This window comes from Candoia aspera, chromosome 4 (genome assembly GCF_035149785.1).
Source record: "Candoia aspera isolate rCanAsp1 chromosome 4, rCanAsp1.hap2, whole genome shotgun sequence".
Classification (NCBI taxonomy): domain Eukaryota; kingdom Metazoa; phylum Chordata; class Lepidosauria; order Squamata; family Boidae; genus Candoia; species Candoia aspera.
The window spans coordinates 51,485,939-51,506,058 of NC_086156.1; the positions used below are offsets into that span (position 1 = coordinate 51,485,939).

At 40.7% G+C, this 20,120-nt stretch overlaps 2 protein-coding genes across 2 annotated transcripts in view; one reads left to right on the top strand and one right to left on the bottom strand.

The window, feature by feature from the left end:
• Positions 1 to 838: 838 nt before the first annotated feature.
• Positions 839 to 10,553, bottom strand: CRTAP (cartilage associated protein). The gene is made up of 7 exons (XM_063304125.1): positions 9,839 to 10,553; positions 7,753 to 7,902; positions 6,733 to 6,904; positions 4,906 to 5,034; positions 3,190 to 3,335; positions 2,910 to 2,993; positions 839 to 1,287 (listed from the first exon to the last, which is right to left on the bottom strand). The coding sequence occupies exons 1-7, from the start codon at positions 10,325 to 10,327 to the stop codon at positions 1,231 to 1,233; spliced, it is 1,227 nt and encodes a 408-aa protein (XP_063160195.1). The 5' UTR covers positions 10,328 to 10,553; the 3' UTR covers positions 839 to 1,230.
• Positions 10,554 to 13,501: 2,948 nt separating this feature from the next.
• The window catches only part of GLB1 (galactosidase beta 1), a 53,167-nt gene continuing 46,548 nt past the window's right edge, over positions 13,502 to 20,120 (top strand). Inside the window, exon 1 of the mRNA XM_063304126.1 lies at positions 13,502 to 13,607. Coding sequence (XP_063160196.1) covers positions 13,557 to 13,607 — 51 coding nt within the window. The 5' untranslated portion in view covers positions 13,502 to 13,556. The remainder of the gene's footprint in view (positions 13,608 to 20,120) is intronic.

Here is a 20,120-nt window from a genome sequence, read left to right on the forward strand (position 1 = left end):
TTAAGTTAATATAACATCTGAAATATGTTTTACAATCCATACTTGCCACTAGCAACATTCACAAATCCATACTTTAGATATAATGGTTGTGTCAGTAACATAACATTAAACTACAAACTGACCAACCATATTTTGCTGTACCGTGCTGTATGAATCCAGCCTATGTGGTTATTTAGTGTCATATGTTATATCAGGGCTATCATATCTGGGCTGCAAAAATCTGGAATATCATCAGATACAGAGATAAGGCATAAGAATCCTTTCCTGCCATCTAGTGGTAGTGATCTGTTTGCCTTAGTTAACTTGTTAAGAAGGTTGTGCATACACAGCTTTAGTCAGAAAAAAAATAACCAGAAATTAGTTCTTCTAAGGCCTGAATCTGGTTAATGCACAAACTCATCTGATATAGCTACTGTTCTAAAGTTTAGCTCTTTGTAATTATATTAATTACTGGATGCAGACAATGAATTATAGTAGTTTTGTTTAAACTCAAATCCAAAACTATAGCTAGCCAGCTATCTTACTTTTCTTCTATGGCTAAAGCTTTAGGTGTTAAACTACATGAACATTTTATAAGAGAAATTTGTGGTATCTTTTAGATTCACTAAAATCACAATCTTCAACAGGCTTTCTTCTCTGAACTCTCATTATAGCCAATTTAGAGTGCAATTCTATGGATCTCTACTTAGAAAAAAGCTCTGAATTCTGAATGACTTCTAGATAAGTATGTACAGTATAGCACTGTGACTTCAGCTATTTCAGAGTAAGTCCCTGTGGCTTAAGACTCAGAGTTTTTTAAAACACACTGTATGGTATAATACATAAAGCATCATTTAAAATTGTAGAGCTCTGTCTTATTTTATTTATTTGAAGGATTTATATCCTATTCTTCATTTGAAAACTGTTCTCATTCAGAACAAATTACAAAGATCTGTGTCTCCCATTCTGTCAAAATCCCAGTTGTACTTCATCTGAATCATGATGGCTTTGCTGAGCAGAATGACTAGAGAAAAATGCCCCAAAGGTTCCACATTTTACAAAAAAGGAAATAAAGAAAAAGAAGATCCAAGTACATGGCATGGTAGAAAACTTTAAGGGTGAGTCAGGTGACATCTGATGAAGCTTAATACAGACCTGAGGTATTTCTAAACCTGAGCTAAAGATGTTGCATGGAGATACTTAGGAGCAATGGTGAATATTCACTTCTTAAAGTTCTTTAGTTGTTAAAAGTCACTGTGTTCCATCTTCCACTTCCAGGAGTTCATCAAGGTATTCTATTACTTCACCCTATGATATATTATCACAGAATACATGTTAACATTTAAATAGTTTAGCTTTTGAGACAATACTATTAAAAAGAAAAAGAAAATAAATAATAGAATTGAAATTAACACTAGGAGAGCCAGTTTGGTGTAGTGGTTAAGGTGCTGGGCTAAAAAACCAGGAGACCGAGAGTTCTAGTCCCACCTTAGGCACGGTAGCCGGCTGGGTGACTTTGGGCCAGTCACTCTCTCTCAGCCCAATTCACCTCACAGGGTGGTTGTTGTGGGGAAAATAGGAGGCAGGAATATAGGCATGTTCACCGCCTTGAGTTATTGATAAAAAAGGTGGGATAAAAATCTAATAATAATAATAAAATAATAATAACATGCTAAGGCATAGTTATCCACTTTCAAATTTGTGATCTATCTTTGGAAGAGGCAGTATTTTCTACTAATCAAAGGATGCAGCAATATGTGTTACTATGGCAGAGATTGTCATATCTTACAATAATATCTGGTATTGTTCATATCATGGTAGCGAATTCATTGGTAACCCAGTGACTGTTGATAAGTATAAAATATAATTTTTCCTCATGAGTTTATATTTGTACTTTTAATTTTTTTTAAAAAAAATCTTTTTAAGATGAAAGATTGTTTTGTTAAAAAAAATAAAGATATTAAATTTTAAAAATGCTTTAAAAATAGTTATCCACTTTCAATAAAATGTGACTGAAGGCTGATCAAGGAATTATAAGTTCTTTCACTGGCTGCTATCTTTTTACTGCTCTCTGTTACTGCTTTTAATGACTGAACTGTATCAGTTGATAATTTTTGCTTATTTCTGTGCAAAGTTTCTGCATCCACTGATTTTTCTGATGCATCTACTGATAAAGATTCAAAAGCAGGCAAAGTTGGGCTATTTCCTGAGGCAGGTGAGCTTTTCTCAGAGATTTGCCAAACCCTGGATTTCTTTGTTAATTTGAATGTGGGATTTCTCTAGCCCTTTACTTTGGAACCTGCAAATGCCTAGGGCTACTGAAGGCAAAATTAATCTCTTGGAATCTCTATTACAATTGCATAGTAAGCAATGACGGGATCACAGCTGATTAGGCAGGTTGCTGCTCTTATTTCTTCTTTTAGGTTTGTAATTTCGCAAAACTGTGAAATGTTGCGAAGGATATCTTATTTTTTTAAATTTATCTGAAACTTTCAAATGTAAAACCCTCTGAAAGGCTAGGCACACAACTTGAGAGAAAGCAGCCCATAAATGAAATAGGGAGCAGGAAAAGCAAAATGGCAAGAAAAAATAGCAATTTTCATGGCAAAAGAGGCACTTTTTCTTATGTCATCTTGGATATATCCAGGGATTATTGGAAGTTATTCTTGTTTAGTTACATAGTATTATAATGTGTATCATTTTCAGGCTCCACTTCTCTGCCTTTAATGGGAGACTGACATGTACACAATAAGCATAAAGTAGGCCTGGAGAGATGCAAAAACCTCCCTCCTTAATTTCAACATGTCAGGCAGTTCTTAAAAGCAAAAACCAGAACCAGAAAAAGCAAGGCGGTTTCATTACCAACACATTAGACCTGGCCCTTAGTTTCTTTTCAAAGCATTAATTTTGCTTTAGTCTGCTTTACTTACTTCATCATCATCCATCACATACTCTTTAGCAAATTCATACATTTCTTTCTGAAGTGTTGTGATGTTGTAATACCGAATAGCTTCCTAGAAAAAGAGGAGCAAAACTCTGTGTCATATTAGAAACCAAACACTGTTTAAAGTCTCAGGGTCAACACAGCAAGCATGAAAAAAATAAGCCTGTTCTGGTACTGTATATCAAGGGCTTCTGATCACTCTATCTCAGCTAAAACAGAATGTGCCACTTTTCCCTCTAGATTGCAGTAGGGCAACATTTACTTACAGCTCTAGGCTGGAAATCTTCATCTGTAAGTTCCCACTTATCTTTATGATACTGGTAATAGACAAGATTCTGTTTCATCACTTCATCTTTCTGGTCAAAAAGCATGTAACTAGCAACACATGGAGCTGCATTCTTCAAATCATTCACTGAATGAAATAGATAACAAAACCAAGTCAGCTTCTCAGAAGGGTATTGTTGTAACAACATATAATGTATAAATGTAATATTTTGTTAGCACTTTGATTTGAAATCAGATTTCGTGGTTGAAATGTGTATGCGTGGTAGGAGTGCATATGTGGTGCATGTGCATATTCCCAACTAAAAAATTCCAATTTACAGTATTAAAAACAAATATCCCATATGAGCCTTAAAACCAGAATTATGAGATAAGTCTTCTTTTTTCTTCAGCCTTTTCTACTTCTTTAAGATAATGGTGATACAAATTCTTCTGTATATAGATGAAGCCAGTGCTAATATCTCCTCTCAGAAAGTAATTGTGGATATTCTTCATGTATAAGAAATAATGATATCATTGTAGATCATCTCTTTGTAAGATACAAAGCAAAATGAGCATTCTTTTCATAGTGATCTGATTAGAGTCTTTAGGAAAATCAGAGGGAGTATCTACTACAGGTATATCATCGTGGTGCAGAAGATATAACTCAACTGCTGGGCAAAACTATTTTTTTCATAGCCGGTATCTGTTGGGCAGTGTTGGGCTTCAGGATTTAGTGACCGTGGTCCAGACAACAGATTTCGACCAATCAAAACAACCACTCAGGATCGGGCACAATCAGAGACCAGCTGTCTTAATAGTGAGAATCACACTGAGACGAGGAGTAGTTCTCTAGTGTTTATTACTGCTACATAAACAGAATCCTAACAAACTGAATAAGTGTGGGAAAAACCCAGACATATAAACCCCAAAAGCTAAGGTGGGCCTGATCTGTGTCTCTTTGAATGGCTGCTTAATTCCTCAGTACTACGCATGCGTTTTCCTCCCTGGATGGGAGCCCCTTCCTGCTCGCCATCATTACTCATGACACCAGCCCACACAAACCTGCATCAACCGGAAACCAGCTTGGATCAATCAGCAGTCAGGGCACCTGGCTATAAAGACAGGAACCCAATCAGTCCCTGCTCAGTTGCCCGTGGCCTGCATAGCAGACTACCTTGCCTCTGAAGATGCCAGCTACAGTTGCCAGTGAAACGTCAGGAAATCTGTTGTCTAGACCACAGTCACTAAACCCTGAAGCCCAGCACTGCCCATAGCATGTAAAAATAGCAATATATACTAATAATATATAAATAACACAGAGTAATAAATAGCACAATCTTACATTAATTACAACAAATAAGTTAATAGAAACTAATCCAGATTCATGACATCAACATCTGCCTTATGTTTCTGAAATAAACAGGCCTTAACAAACTTTTGGAAGGCCATGAATATAGGGGGGAATCATCTCTGTAGGCCAGTTATTCCATAGGTGTGGAGACTCCACAGAGAACACCCACATTTGTGTCCCCTCCCACCAGGAGCAGCCAAGATGGTGGGCATGATTGCACAGTTGAAGCCCTGCCATTTCGGACATGCATGTAATGTTTATGCATAAACAAAAAGAGGAGGCTTCAGTTGCATCTTGGCCTTTTAGCTCTTCATCTGGACACCTTTGCTATGGTCAGTTTCAGCTGAGAACAAAACTCTTAACTTACACTTATAATAGGCAAATTGCAAGTAATGATACATAGTTGCCACAAATTTTTCCACAACGTAGCCCCCTATGACAGGTGTCAGATCAATATCACATCTCAGTTTGCACTGAAGAACTTCGGTATAGTGATCTAAAAAAAAAAAGTCTGAACATTATTCAGTTTACTAATACAACTTAGAAGATGGCAGGTTGACTGTAAAAACCAATACTCTGAATTCAAAAGAAGTTCAACACTTGAGGCTTGAAAGTCAGTGGGATATGGTACTGTTTAATTTCTGGGAGGAAAAAAAATCCATTATATAGAATACTTAATAAGTAAGTGCAGCATACATTCTCAAAATCACACTTGACCCTAGTGTGATAAATTCCTAGTACAAATCATCATTAGTTTAACTATTAGAAATCATTGTGAATGTGTCAGGACTGTGCAGTTTCAAAGAACTGTTCTGATTCATCTTCTTTTGATCCAGATGCTAAAACAGAGGTCTCTTTCTGCTGAACTACCCCTTTCTGGCTGATTAGTTTGGCTCATTTCAAATATTTCAATTTGAGGCAAAGAGATCTGTTTTTCCAAGTTAAGGTTTCTCCTCAAATTTGAGCACTGCAATGGTCTGGAGTGAGGCAATACCATGAGATGCAGCAGACTCACTATGCACAGGTCTAAAAGGGATGTATAAGAATATACATTGTTTGTGTTTCATGGCAATTCAAGCAGGCAGGAAAATATTCAACATTGTTACGATATCTGGACATAGAAAGTATTCTAAGTGTTCTGTGTACATATTTTACAGAGAGCTGGAGAATGTAGTATTTGAAAAAAGAAAAATTCAGACAAAGTAATATTACTGAGTGAAATGGGAGCTTTAATTTTTTTCTCAGATTGCTGTTTCACCCCTCCAAATTATCTCTCACGAGGCTTTCCCCACAAACTTGAGCACAGGAATCTAAAACACAGAAATAGGGAGAGTTAAGCCTGCTGTAGCTTCTTCATTCAATCCTTCCTGCTCTACAGCATCTTTGCTTTACAAAAATTGTTTCTGACATATTTACACATACCATGTTGTTAACTCATACTAACAGTGTAAACTGCTTGTATACTAATATAACTGTATTTCCAATAATGAAGTAGGTATTTAAACATTACATGCATAATTACTATGATTTTGGTCCCACTTTCAGTCAAACTTGTTTTCACAGATTCATTTCTTGGCTGACTTTCCCCCCCCCCCTAATCTAGATTTACAGGCATTACAACTATAGGCCTTGTGAGTAATGTGTCATCATATTGTAGGACGACTTCATACAATGTATACACTAAATAGGTAGAATGAAACAAAACAGAGAGAAAAAGAACAGTTTTGTTGATAAGCAGAATGTCTCTCAAAGAATGTAACAGGTGATTACAAATATTTTCTTTAGGCTTCTTTTATGTCAGAAAGGGATAGATGGAAGTTCCTATTTTCCACGTGCAGCCAAAACTTGGTTTTATCCCCTAATTTAATTAAATCTAAAATACTAAAATATATACTGTACCATGTTTGCCTCATTTATGCTTTGAACAAACTTTTTTTCCATCTGTATGATCACCTGAATAACCAGATTTATATCAAACATGAATCATTATTTGATCATCACTTCACTCCATTATTTCACTTATTCCCAATATCACTTCATCGTTACCTCTTATTCCCACACTCCTCCTCTCCCCATTGGCTGAAAACTGATTAGTATCAAGGAATCATAAAGCACATACAGGGTCTGGAATTTAGAGAATAAGGATTCTTTCAAGAAACCCTTTGCTCACTTTAGAATACAACTGACCACCCACCTGCGATAGACAGATAAAACTCCTTAAAATCTGTGATCTCCCGGGAGCCTTCACAGGCGGCTGTACACTCGTCATAGGCTTTGTAGAAATCAGGAAGTGCCAGTTCCATGTCTGAAATTGAGGTCCTCCAGTTTTCTCCATTGTAGGCCCTTACTGCCCTGACAAAGAGAGTCTGAGAGATAAGAGAAGAAACTGAAAGAATGTGGCAAAGATTTTATTTGAATGGCCTGATTTAAGACCACATTGCTATGAGCACACTAAACCGAAGCTTTGCTTTGCTTAACTCCCTGTTCTTCTCAGGCAGCAGATCCAAATAGGACATTCCTCTGACACCTACTGTCATGTTCATCGTTCCAATGGTTTGAATACATCGTAATGTTTCACATGTCACTTTCCTGTTCCGTGTCTGTCATTTGCGGGGAGGGGAATTTCAGCCGTGCCAGGCTGTAATCTCCTTGCTGTTCTGCAGGAATGTATGTTTGGGTTATGACATGTCTTCAAGGTTGCTTTCCCAGGCCGATGGGTGACGGTTGCCAACACCTGGGAGGGGGTGGTTACTATGGTGGGGTGAGGGGCGGGATTGGGTTTGAAGCGAGGGTATTTAGTTTGTATTTCGCACGCTTTGGCTCATTCTCAGCTTTCTCTGTATTTGCCTACTATTCCTTTAATAAATCAGTTATCTTTAAGCCCTGGCTTGTGAGACTGAGTATTTGGGATTAGGCAACCATTACACCTACCTTATCAACTGCCTATATTTTTTTTGCCATGAAACGTCTACAGTCTTAGATTTATGGGGTCTTCTAATAAAGTCCTGTATTAAAGGGTTCACTTTCTACCAATACTTTGATATTGATAAATTAAATGTGAAGGATTCTCAAGGGGCTAAAATCTGGCATTTTTAACAATAAAACTATTATTATTATTAAGAAATGAAAATGAAAAAATATGTAAAATTATTATTTTTACATATTTTTACAGAATATTATCAGAAATGTTCAGAAACATTGGTAGAAACTGTACCTCATATAATTTTATTTCCAAATCTTTAATATAGTCTTCAGCATCAGGCATGCTTTTGTAGTATGCCATATTCCTTTTCATCATCTCATCATCCGGATGTTTCAGAAGAAATGTATGTGCGGCTGCAATAGCTTTTGGAAAATTGTTTGCCTGGTCAAAAAGGATTAGAAAAATATATATTACAGAACCAATTTTTAAAATATGAAATGTTTTATACTTTCATTTCACAACATATATAAAAGATGTTTAGTTAAAATATAGTAAAATGTATTTATTTTCATCTTAATAAACAATTTGCAGTGAGTGAAATCAAGGATTTCTCTGGGATTGGGAAAGGGATTAAGGCAGGCAATGAGATAGGTGGAAAATTCTAGAAACTGAAACTGAGTAACAATAAGGGTATGTGAAGGGGAGAAAAGTAGAACACAATGGCAGCAATGAAAAATTAAACTGCTTTGAACATAATTAGTAGTAAATTGTGAAAAAACATCTGACCTCCAAATAAGGAATTTGGAAAATTGGAAAATAGTATGTAATGCTATTTTAAAAAATCATAATGATGAGCAGATAATAGAAATGTAGGATAAGAAGCATATACTGGCCATTAGGTATGAGGTTTAACTTTAGGGAAACACCTTCTTCTAATACATTCAGTTCAGCACATATATCAGCCTCTTCCAACCAGCAGCATTTGCAGGATCTCATGGCTTTCTTCAGGCTCAAAGGAATGTTGTGTCATCATGCTGCAACCCCTGCCTCTTTCGGGTGTGCTTGTGACATCATGATGCCCATAGAAAAGGGGCAGGGCTTGCACAGTGACACTGCTTTTGTCAGTCTGACCCTCCCCTTGCCTCCTTGTGGATGCTGCTGCCTCCAGCCTTGTGCTTTTTTTTAGAGTTATATGCCATGTTACTGCTAGGAACTCAAGGCAGCACACATAGCCTACCAATAAGTGTAGACGGATAGACAGACAGACAGACAATAATTACATACAATGGAATAAGATAGGCTGACAGACACTGGCTGGTCCAGAGTCACCCAGTGAATCTCCATAGCGAAGGGTGGACTTGGGTCTCTCCACTAATTCATATGATGGGCTACAACTCCCAGAATTCCCACAGCCATTAGCCAACACATAAATGGGTAGTCCAACACACTGGAAGGCTGCAAGTTGGGAAGGCTGGCATATATAACTATCATTTAATTTTATTTTTGTAACACTAGAACAACAGAAAAATAACAATTGGCTGAAGGATTAAGGACAAGGAATTGATGAGCCTAAGAGACCATAAAGTCTGAGAAGTTCCAAGTTTGACAGTGACATGTACAAGGCTGCAGCATGACATGCAGGAAAAGAAATGTGCATGGAGGTGAATTTATTTGTTCAGAACAGTGTTTCTCAACCTCAACAACTTTAAGATGTATGGAATTCAATTCCCAGAATTCCCCAGCCAGCGTGGGAATTTTGGCAAAGAAGTCCACACATCTTAAAGTTGCTGAGGCTGAGAAACACTGTTTCAGAACATTAATCCATCATTTAGTAGAAAGTTCTAAAGCTTTTCAGTAAAAAGTAAAATACAAGCATGAAATTGGAGGTGGATGATAGATAAATGTTGCATTTACCTGAAAGGAAGACCCATTTGACTCTAAGATGACCTTTCCATTGTAAACGTTTGCTGGAGGGGGAGGTGTCACAAGACTTCCTTTCAGGTAACGTTTATAGATGATTTAGCATGAACTATGATTGTCCCTATTTATACATCTTGTCCCTAACATCTAAACGCATAACAGACAAAAATAACTAGATAAACCTTTTCCATCCAGAGATGATGTAAGGTTAGGGAAAACATCACCTGTTGACTTCTGCCAGCCCCAAACATAACCCACGGAGAGAATATCAAACCAGCTGGAAAGGAAGATATTAAAAAACCCAAGTACACTGGCGCAGAAGAGAGAGTCCTCATCCCAGTGAGCGGAACGAAAGATCCGGATTTCATACAGACTTTGGAAGAAGGGGGACGCCGAAAAGGGAGGGAACGAGGCAGCGGGCCGAGCCGAGGAAGGCTGGCCAGAGCGGGCTGGCTACCTTGAAGTAGGCGAACTGCAGGAACTTGTAGGGCTCGCGGCGCTGGAACTCCTCCAGCACTTCCCGGCTGGGCTGAGACTGGCGGAAGGCCGGCAGCCCTTGCTTGCAGCGTTTCAGGCACTGCGCTCTGCGCAGCGTGTCACTGAAGTAGCGCAGCTCGGGGAAGCCGTCGAAGCGGTCGGGCGGGAGAAGCCCCCGGGGGTCCGCGCCGGCCTCCTTCTCTTCCTCCGTGCGGACGGAGCTGCAGTTGAGGTGACAGAAAGCCTCGCTGTCCCGCAGGAGGCGGTAGAGCCGCAGGCTCATCTCCAGGTAGCTCACGCTCTCGGGCCAATTCTCGTTGCTGTACTGGTCCAGGCCGTAGCGGTAGGCGGACTCCAAGGGCATCAGCTCGTCGCGCGGGAAACTCCTGAAGCTGTAGCGCTCGTACTGAGCCCCCGCCCCGGCCCAGAGGAGGCAGAGAGCGCCCAGGAGCAGTCGGCGCCTCCACATCGCTCCTGGCTTCGAGCACAACCGGACACCACGTAGCAAGAGGAAGACGGGAAAAAAGTTGAGCCTCCCCGTCCCACTCGAGAACCAGGCGGGGACCCCGAAGGATTGACGTGCAGTTGGAGCCCTCCTCCTGGCGCGCGCTGGGAACGTCGCCCATTTTTTGGAGAAGCAGATGGAGGGAAACCAGGTCGGCCCCGCGGGCAGCTGAAGTTTGATCGAGGGATCCGGCGTAGGAGGATTGCCACGGAATCCGGAATAGGCGGCATCGTCGGGTATTTTAGGAGTTGAATTTCGCGAGCAAGCTAGCGTGGAAGAAAACTAGCCTTGCCGTAAACAACCTTTTCCATCTTCTATATCGGAAGAATGCATTTTTCTTGCCCTCCGCTTTTCCACGAAGAAGGAACAGAGAAGGCTTGACCGTGTTTTGAAAACAAGCGCGCACAAACATAAATGTTCTTTTTGTATTTATTTATTTAATATCTCGCCTTTATTATTACAAATAACTCATACCTAATACTCCTTCCTCCTCCTATTTTCCCCAGGACAGCAACCCTGTGAGGTGAGTTGGGCTGAGAGAGGGACTGGCCCAAGGCCACCCAGCCGGCTTTCATGCCTAAGGCGGGACTAGAACTCTCAGCCTCCTGGTTTCTAGCCCAGCACCTTAACCACTAGACCAAACTGGCTCTAGTTTGATATTGATATTTTATATTTCATATAATTGATATATAAATATAAATTATATATTTATATAGTATGTTTAGATAATATCTATAATATATTATATTTATATTATATACTATATTTATATAGTATTTATATATCTATTCACTTAAGCCAGCATTTCTCAAACTTGACAACTTTTAAGATGTGTGGACTTCGACTCCCAGAATTCCCCAGGCAGCATCTGGCTAGGGAATTCTGAGAGTCGAAGTCCACACATCTTAAAGTTGCTGTGTTTAGAAACGCTGACTTAAACGATCACCGACTATTTCTTGCACTCTGTGAAGCTGGCTCTGATCCACAAAAGTTTATGATACCCTTTCCTTCCCGGGTGTTCTCCAGATCTGTTGGACTATCACTGCCAGAATTCCCACTTTCCATGTTAAATAAGAATCCTGGTGCTTGTAGTTAATTCATGTGGACATCTGCAGTACTTGAGAAAATTCAGATGTATTTTAAGTAGCAAATCTTGCCTAACATCTTGCTTCTGTTGCCCTGCTTTTGTTAAGAAAGTAGCAAATCTGGCTGATAATCTTATATGTATAAAGCAGTTCCTGAACATAAACTGTATTCCATTCAAGGAATGTGTTGCTGATGGTTCAGCAGGCCCCATTAGCAAGTTGTGCGTTATGTGGCTGCTCAACTTAACTGTCTTATTCTCTGTTTCTCCACAGAGTAGTAATTGTCACAATAACTCTTACAATTAGTAGGATTAATAGAATTGTTAAAGAGAAAAGTTAGATTCCTGTGAACTTCAGCACTTTAAAAACTCAAATTCACAAAGCATAATACTGGCACACCAGTTTTCTATAAACACGTTTTTAAAAATATTTTGTTACAATTATTCATTAATACCAAAACCGTATTAGTTATCTGATTAAATGATTAGGGTTATAATACTTTGAATAATTGTTCAATAAAGTTGGAAATACTTTTGTTTGTTTTGTAAGACAGTGTTTAGAATAATTGTTCTTATATCTTATTGAATAATGTATTATCATTTGGCTTTGGGGATTGTTTATTCATAATATGCTACTTCTGTGATTTTTTAAAATATGTTCATAATGTCTTTCATCTTTCTGTACATAAAAACAATATGACTTATAAAACTGAAAAGAATGTGCTATAACTTTGGAAATTTTTTATTAATTGAAACATGTTAATGTCTTATAATTGTTATGTTGTTACCAATTTGATCACAAATATTTGATTTCTTTATTAAAAATAATGATAAAAGTACTAATATAATCAAAATAAGACTAAGAAAACTAAAAATAAGAATAAAATTAAATAAAAGATGTTCATAAATATTCATAAAAAAGTGACATGAAAGATGCCCAAGAGCTGAATATGCTAATAAAAACAGTTCAAAGCATGTCCAAGCAAATATGTCTTTTCTGGCTGATAGCAGTAACACAGAAGGAACATTAATATATAATAGAAGTTTTGTCTAGTGGTTAAGGCAATGGGCTAGAAACCAGGAGACCGGGAGTTCTAGTCCCGCCTCAGGCATGAAGGCCGGCTGGGTGACCCTGGGCCAGTCACTCTCTCTCAGCCCAGCTCCTCTCACAGGGTTGCTGTTGTGGGGAAAATAGGAGGAAGAAGGAGTATTAGGTATGTTCCCTGCCTTGAGTTATTTGTAAAAATAATAAAGGATAATAAATGCATGCATGCCTACCCTCCCTAGACTGACTTGAAAAGATTGCTTTTCTTAAATTCCCTTCAAACGTGTAGAGCGTACACATTGTACTGAGGATATAGTACACCCTATAAAGGTAATGCAAATTGCCCGGTGCAGCATGTTAAAAAAAAAGTCCTGAGGTAGTAATGGTGAACTGAATTCGTTCCTTCAGCTTCGAGAGAGAGAAAATGAGGAACTTCCACGTCTACAGCCTACCACCCTGAACGTGCCCGCTGTCATCTGATCTCGGAAACTGCGCAGCGTTGGGCCCGGTTGGGAATTGCATGGGAGACCGCCTAGGAATACTGTGTACTGTTGGCTTTTGCTTTACTCTGCGGGGTCCCCTCCATTTTAATTCCCGATTCTCCTTTTTATTCTCCTCTATACGCTCTGGTCTGAGCCGGGAATTTTGAAGGGCTAAGGAGAAATGCATTGGAAAGGGGCCCTTTCTCCGCCCTCGGAGCGCCGCATTCGCTTTCTCTGGCTCTTCAGGGCGTTTATCAGATACCACCCCAACATTGCAAGCAGGGAAACTCATAGCCTGCCCAGGAGTATTGTGTCTCCTCAAGTGAAGAGCAGGGGTGGGGAGAAGACGAACAACAGAAACTAGGAACCCCCCTTATTCTGAATGGCAGCAAGTAGCTGAGCTCAGCAGGCATCAGATGAATAGATGATGATTATGCATGCCACTCCTCTCAGTGAAATCTGAATTGGCCTGTACTTTAGAGAAGCAGTCAGCTGACTCACGTCATGCGGTTGGTGGATCGGAGTGCGTCCAGCGGCGGCGTGTTTTTTTTCCCCCCCATTTCCTCGCTTTGCTGCCTTGTCATGCTTCCTCTGGTTTTGCTTCAGCTCCTGGCCGTAGGATTTGGATCCCCGGTAAGCATACTCCTTCCTTGTAATCTCTCCCGGGAGAGTGGCTTGCTCGGCCTTCGATTATTTCGTGCGTGAGGGGGAAGGCTTTTGCTGGGCGCGGATCCAGAAAGGAGCTTCCCCTGGAGCGGAAAGGAGCGCTGCGTTGATGGAACTCGGTGTTTTTCAAACTTGGCCACTTTAAGAAGTGGGGACTTCAACTCCCAGAATTCTGGCTGGGGAATTCTGGGAGTGAAGTCCACACATCTCAAAGTGGCCAAGTTTGAAAAACACTGATGGAACTGAATGTAATGCCCAGCCTTTGCGAAAAAGCCCAGCACACAGTGAGCGTGGGAAAACAGGGTTACTCAACAGACCTGTTGCTGTGTTCTGGATGCTGCAAAAACTTTGGAGCATCGCTCTGGGGAAAACCGGTATTTAGCCGGGTTTGGGCGATGTCGGACCTGATTGATAGGAGGCTTCCAGGAAACCCAAGGACATTAGAATATATAAGGAAGTGAAAAAAAGTTCCAGAAGAGGCAAGTTTCCTATTATTGCCTATTGCTGCAACCCTGTAGTCACCAGGGGTCGAGCTCACTTTGAGGGAATATTTACTTTCTAGGAAAGCACCAAAGCTGCAGAAACAGATGCTTTTGTGTGTGTTTTGATTTTCTGTACTGTTTCTTTAGTTAACTGAGGTTGAAGACACACGGACAAAGTGTTAAACAGAATGGGAGTACCTAATTAATGACTTCTATGGCCCTTTGTTCTACTGTAACAAATATGATTTATTGCCCTTCTCAAGCTGCAGAAAGAGAGGTGACTATCTGAAGATAGTCCTGCTGGGTAGTGGAAAGCCCTCCCTTTTTGAGTCTGGTGAGAGAAATTGATGTATAATTTGGAATATAAATCTTGCGACTCTTAAAAAGAAGCCTTTACACCTGATGGCTGCATCAGAAAATGATACCGTACAGTAGTCTGGCAGTCAAGTCACCAGCAAGCTAATTATCGGATCCTTGGAGAAGTTTTATTTCCTGTTTACAAACATTCTCAGTTCATCTCTGAAATAGGCCTTTAATGACGGCTGATGGAAATAAATAAAAGTGTTGGAGCTCCTTGCAGATTGCTTACATACATACATACATACATACATTTCTCCCCAATGTAATACTTGTTTTTCTTTGAGGCAAATTGGGAGATTTTAAAAATATTAATCACAATGTTTTTTAGAACTGGTTTGTTGTTTATTTGTTTAGTCACTTCCAACTCTTCGTGACTTCATGGACCAGCCCACGCCAGAGCTTCCTGTCGGTCATCAACACCCCCAGCTCCCCCAGGGACAAGTCCGTCACCTCTAGAATATCATCTATCCATCTTGCCCTTGGTCGGCCCCTCTTCCTTTTGCCTTCCACTCTCCCTAGCATCAGCATCTTCTCCAGGGTGTCCTGTCTTCTCATGATGTGGCCAAAGTATTTCAGTTTTGCCTTTAATATCATTCCCTCAAGTGAGCAGTCTGGCTTTATTTCCTGGAGTATGGACTTCTTTGATCTTCTGGCAGTCCAAGGCACTCTCAGAATTTTCCTCCAGCACCACAGTTCAAAAGCATCAATCTTCCTTCTCTCAGCCTTCCTTATGGTCCAGCTCTCGCAGCCATATGTTACTACAGGGAACACCATTGCTTTGACTATGCGGACCTTTGTTGTCAGTGTGATGTCTCTGCTCTTAACTATTTTATCGAGATTTGTCATTGCTCTTCTCCCAAGGATTAAGCGTCTTCTGATTTCCTGACTGCAGTCAGCATCTGCAGTAATCTTCACACCTAGAAATACAAAGTCTTTCACTGCTTCTACATTTCCTCCCTCTGTTTGCCAGTTATCAATCAAGCTGGTTGCCATAATCTTGGTTTTTTTGAGGTTTAGCTGCAAGCCAGCTTTTTCACTTTCTTCTTTCACCTTCATCATAAGGCTCCTCAGTTCCTCTTCGCTTTCAGCCATCAAAGTGGTATCATCTGCATATCTGAGATGGTTAATGTTTCTTGCAGCGATTTTAACTCCAGCCTTGGATTCCTCAAGCCCAGCATGTCGCACGATGTGTTCTGCATACAAGTTGAATAGGTAGGGTGAGAGTATATAGCCCTGCCATACTCCTTTCCCAATCTTAAACCAGTCCGTTGTTCCGTGGTCTGTTCTTACTGTTGCTACTTGGTCGTTATACAGATTCTTCCGGAGGCATACAAGATGACTTGGTATCCCCATACCGCTAAGAACTTGCCACAATTTGTTATGGTCCACACAGTCAAAGGCTTTAGAATAGTCAATAAAACAGAAATAGATGTTTTTCTGAAACTCCCTGGCTTTTTCCATTATCCAGCGGATATTGGCAATTTGGTCCCGAGTTCCTCTGCCTTTTCTAAACCCAGCTTGTACATCTGGCAATTCTCGGTCCATGAATTGCTGAAGTCTACCTTGCAGGATCTTGAGCATTACCTTACTGGCATGTGAAATGAGTGCCACTGTTCGATAGTTTGAACATTCTTTGTGTTTCCCTTCTTTGGTATGGAGATATAAGTTGATTTTTTCCAATCTGATGGCCATTCTTGTGTTTTCCAAATTTGCTGGCATATAGCATGCATTACCTTGACAGCATCATCTTGCAAGGTTTTGAACAGTTCAGCTGGGATGCCATTGTCTCCTGCTGCCTTGTTATTAGCAATGCTTCTTAAGGCTCATTCAACCTCACTCTTCAGGATGTCTGGCTCTAGCTCACTGACCACACCATCAAAGCTATCCCCGATATTGTTATCCTTCCTATACAGATCTTCCGTATATTCTTGCCACCTTTTCTTGATCTCTTCTTCTTCTGTTAGGTCCTTGCCATCTTTGTTTTGATCATACCCATTTTGGCCTGGAATTTACCTCCGATGTTTCTAATTTTCTGGAAGAGGTCTCTTGTCCTTCCTATTCTATTGTCTTCTCCACTTCCGCGCATTGCTTGTTTAAAAATAATTCCTTATCTCTTCTGGCTAACCTCTGGAATTTTGCATTTAATTGGGCATATCTCCCCCTATCACTGTTGCCTTTTGCTTTCCTTCTTTCTTGGGCTACTTCTAGTGTCTCAGTAGACAGCCATTTTGCCTTCTTGGTTTTCTCTTTCTTTGGGATGTATTTTGTTGCTGCCTCCTGAACAATGTTGTGAACTCCTGTCCATAGTTCTTCCAGGACCCTATCTACTAAGTCCAGTCCCTTAAATCGATTCTTCACCTCCACTGCATATTCCTTAGGAATATTAGTGAGCTCATATCTAGCTGATCTGTGCGTCTTCCCTAATCTCTTTAGTCTGATCCTAAATTGTGCAAGAAGAAGTTCGTGATCTGAACTACAGTCAGCTCCAGGTCTTATTTTTACCGACTATATAGATGTCCGCCATCTTTGGCTGCAAAGGATGTAGTCAATCTGATTTTGGTGTTGTCCATCTGGTGAAGTCCATGTATAAAGCCATCTCTTAGGTTGTTGGATTAGAACTGGACATAGTGTGAAAACCTAAAATTCCCATTCTTTGCAGTGATAAAACCGTATAGCTGCAAAGGTACTGATGAAGTCTTCATTGAAATTTATCTGTTCCTGCATGGGAGAATACAGAAGGAGAGAAGAACAGGAAATTGTTATCTGTGCAGCTGCTTATTTGTGTAGGCATTTCATTACTTTATATGCAGAATTGTATAATTATTTTCTTAGAAGTTAATAGTTACTACATTCAGTGGTTAACATAGTGATAACGATAGCCTAGCACAGTGGCCAGTAATGTATTTATTTTCCTGTTTTTAAATAATTGGAATTTTTAAAAAAAAAAATACAGCTTTTACTTTCTAGTTAGCACTACTTGGTAGAGCAAATACAGTTATTTCCAGCAGCTCCATGTGTTGTTCTAGTGGAAGAATAATGATAAAGCTTTAATAACGAGAAACAAAAAAGCTGTAGGAGTGAATAGTCTTCTGACATTGGTTTCATGAGCTCTGCTAAGTAAAAAGAGATTTGCAGTAAGAGATTAATCGTATTCCTAAGTGGTTTGCTCAATCTAAAGCACAGCCTGCCAGAAATAATAATTAAAAATAACCTTTTTGGAAGAAAACATGTTACAGTGTATTCAACTTTGCAGAGATCTAAAGTCATGGATCAGATATATTGTCTGGCTTATAAAGATTATTTTTTATTTAATGTGTATGGTATGGAATGAGAGAGAGAAATAAAATGCTAATAAAGAACTTAATAATATTATAAATCTGGGGATGATTTCCAAAGCTTCCCTGATGGACTAGTCCAGTCAGTGAGTGCTGGCCCTGCTGTTGGATAGAAAAGGAAACATGGTGATTTCTGGAGAACTGGAATTGACTGGAAAACTGGAATTTGCTTGCCTTGGCTCTAGCCACCCATTTCCTTTGTTCCGTTCACCCAGTTGTGCAAGAGGATGTTGCCCTACTATTAGATGGGACAATCTAGCATTTTGAAAAGAAGCATTGCCTAGAATTTGTATCCTCTGAAATATATTTGCTACTGCTTATGGAACAGTGTAAGCCAGCCGTATCAGTTCTGGTATTGTACTGACTGGGAGTACTAATCCAATTTATTTGGAAGACCCAAGATTTGGGAGTGCCGGTATAGGCAATGCAACTGACAGCATAAATTATTCTAGCCAGCAGAGACAGGCATTCTCTGGAATCCAATCCTCTGGGGTGAAAACATCTGCGCTACATCACTGTGTGTAATGATTGCCTATCCTAAAACACCATCAGACTCATGAACAGGTTCATAAAGGTATCTGATTTATTAAAGAATAGTATGCAAGATCACAAAGAAAGCTGAGAATGATAAAAGCGCGCCAGATGCAAACTAAAAACCCTCGGTGCAAATGAGATCCCTCCCCCCGTAGAATCTTCCCAAGCTCACAATCACAGGTGCTCCTAACAGCTTCTGATGGTCTGCGGGAAACGTCCTTGAACAGAGCACATAACCCAAACACATTCCATTGTAATGAGCATAGATAGAGAGCTTGGTACAAGGTTTCACAGCAGCTCCCTCCCAAACAGAAACGCACATCAGCGCCATGGCATGTGAAATGTTACGATGTACAGTGCACATTGAAACAGTGAACATGACATACTGCCCCCCCCAAAGAAAGAAAAGTCTAACCCGAAGGCTTCCAAGGGTAAGCTAAGTGGAAACGGTTAACTAAAGCAGGAGCGTTAACGTGGCGAGCAGGCACCCATTCAGGATGAGGAAAGTGTTTCCAGTGGATCAGGTACTGGAGGGTGCCTCGAAGCTTGTGGGAATCAACAACCTCCTTGACTTCAAAGTGTTGTTGCCCGTCAATCATGATTGGAGCAGGAGGAGGAGGTCGGGGATGCCAGTGGGAAGATTGGTGAACAGGCTTGAGCAGGCTGCAATGGAAAACAGGGTGCAAGTGTTTCAAATTGTGAGGCAAGTCCAAGTTAACAGTAACCGGATTGATAAGACCAACAATAGGGAAAGGACCAATGAACTTGGGAGCAAGCTTTTTCGAGGGCTGTGGGGACTTTATGAATTTGGTAGAAAGATAAACCTGATCCCCAATTTTGAAATCATGTTGCACAGAACGGCGTTTATCGGCTTGGAACTTGTAAGCAGCCTGGGCATCAGCCAAAGCTTGCTGACTCACTGGCCAACTGGGGAATTTGCTGGTTCAATAAACCCCCTTGACAGGTTTTTGTCAATAAAGTCCCGCAATGCGTCAAGGTCTTTCTGAGTCATTGGATAAATTTTCGGCTTGGGCAACTGAGCGTTGGGAACCAACTCTATTGCACAGTCAGTGTTTCAATGGGGGGGGGGTAGCTGATCTGCTTCCATTTCCCCAAATACGTCTGCAAAGGCTTGGTATCGATCAGGCAAGCCTTCTAAATGTGCCAAACTAAGGTGCGGCATGGCAATTGCAGCCCTTCCAACCCACGCACGTGAAGCTCTCTCTGCTGTAGGGGCTTGGTAAAACCCATCTTTAAAAGTCAGAGTTCTGTGTTCCCAGTTTATATATGGGCTTCGATAGGTCAACCAGGGAATCCCCAGAATTACCAGGGGATTGCCAACAGGTGCCACTACAAATTTTAGAGACTCACGGTGGCTGCCCATTTGCATCGTGACAGTTCCAGTGAAATGGGTTGCCGCCCCCCCCCCCCGCCGTTGAAGCATCTGACTGTGTGAAGATTAGAGGCTGCTGGAGGGGATAGCTAGGCAGGTCCAAAGCAGCCACCAGATCAGGGTGAATCAGACACCTGGAGCACCCAGAGTCAACCAAAGCCCAGACTTCTGTAGTCTTTGTGCGGGAACCCAATTTCACTTTTACTGCTAAAGTGGGACAGTCAGCATTCACCATAGCATCCTCGCGCCCATCCCTCTCCACCTGCCCGCAGGCACCCTTCATGGCAGGTGGCTGGCGTTTCCCGCCAGCTCCTTAGAGTCATCTTCAGCCTCTCCCGAAAAGTAGGCTACTTCCTCAGCGTCGGCTGCTCCCTTT

Excerpts from the sequence above, each read along its gene's own strand:
- CRTAP (XM_063304125.1), bottom strand. The coding sequence starts at position 10,327 with ATGTGGAGGCGCCGACTGCTCCTGGGCGCTCTCTGCCTCCTCTGGGCC. Across the intron at positions 7,903-9,838 it reads TGCAGTTCGCCTACTTCAAG|GCAAACAATTTTCCAAAAGC; the intron begins GTAGCCAGCCCG and ends CTTTTTGACCAG. Across the intron at positions 6,905-7,752 it reads TGGAAATAAAATTATATGAG|ACTCTCTTTGTCAGGGCAGT; the intron begins GTACAGTTTCTA and ends CTTATCTCTCAG.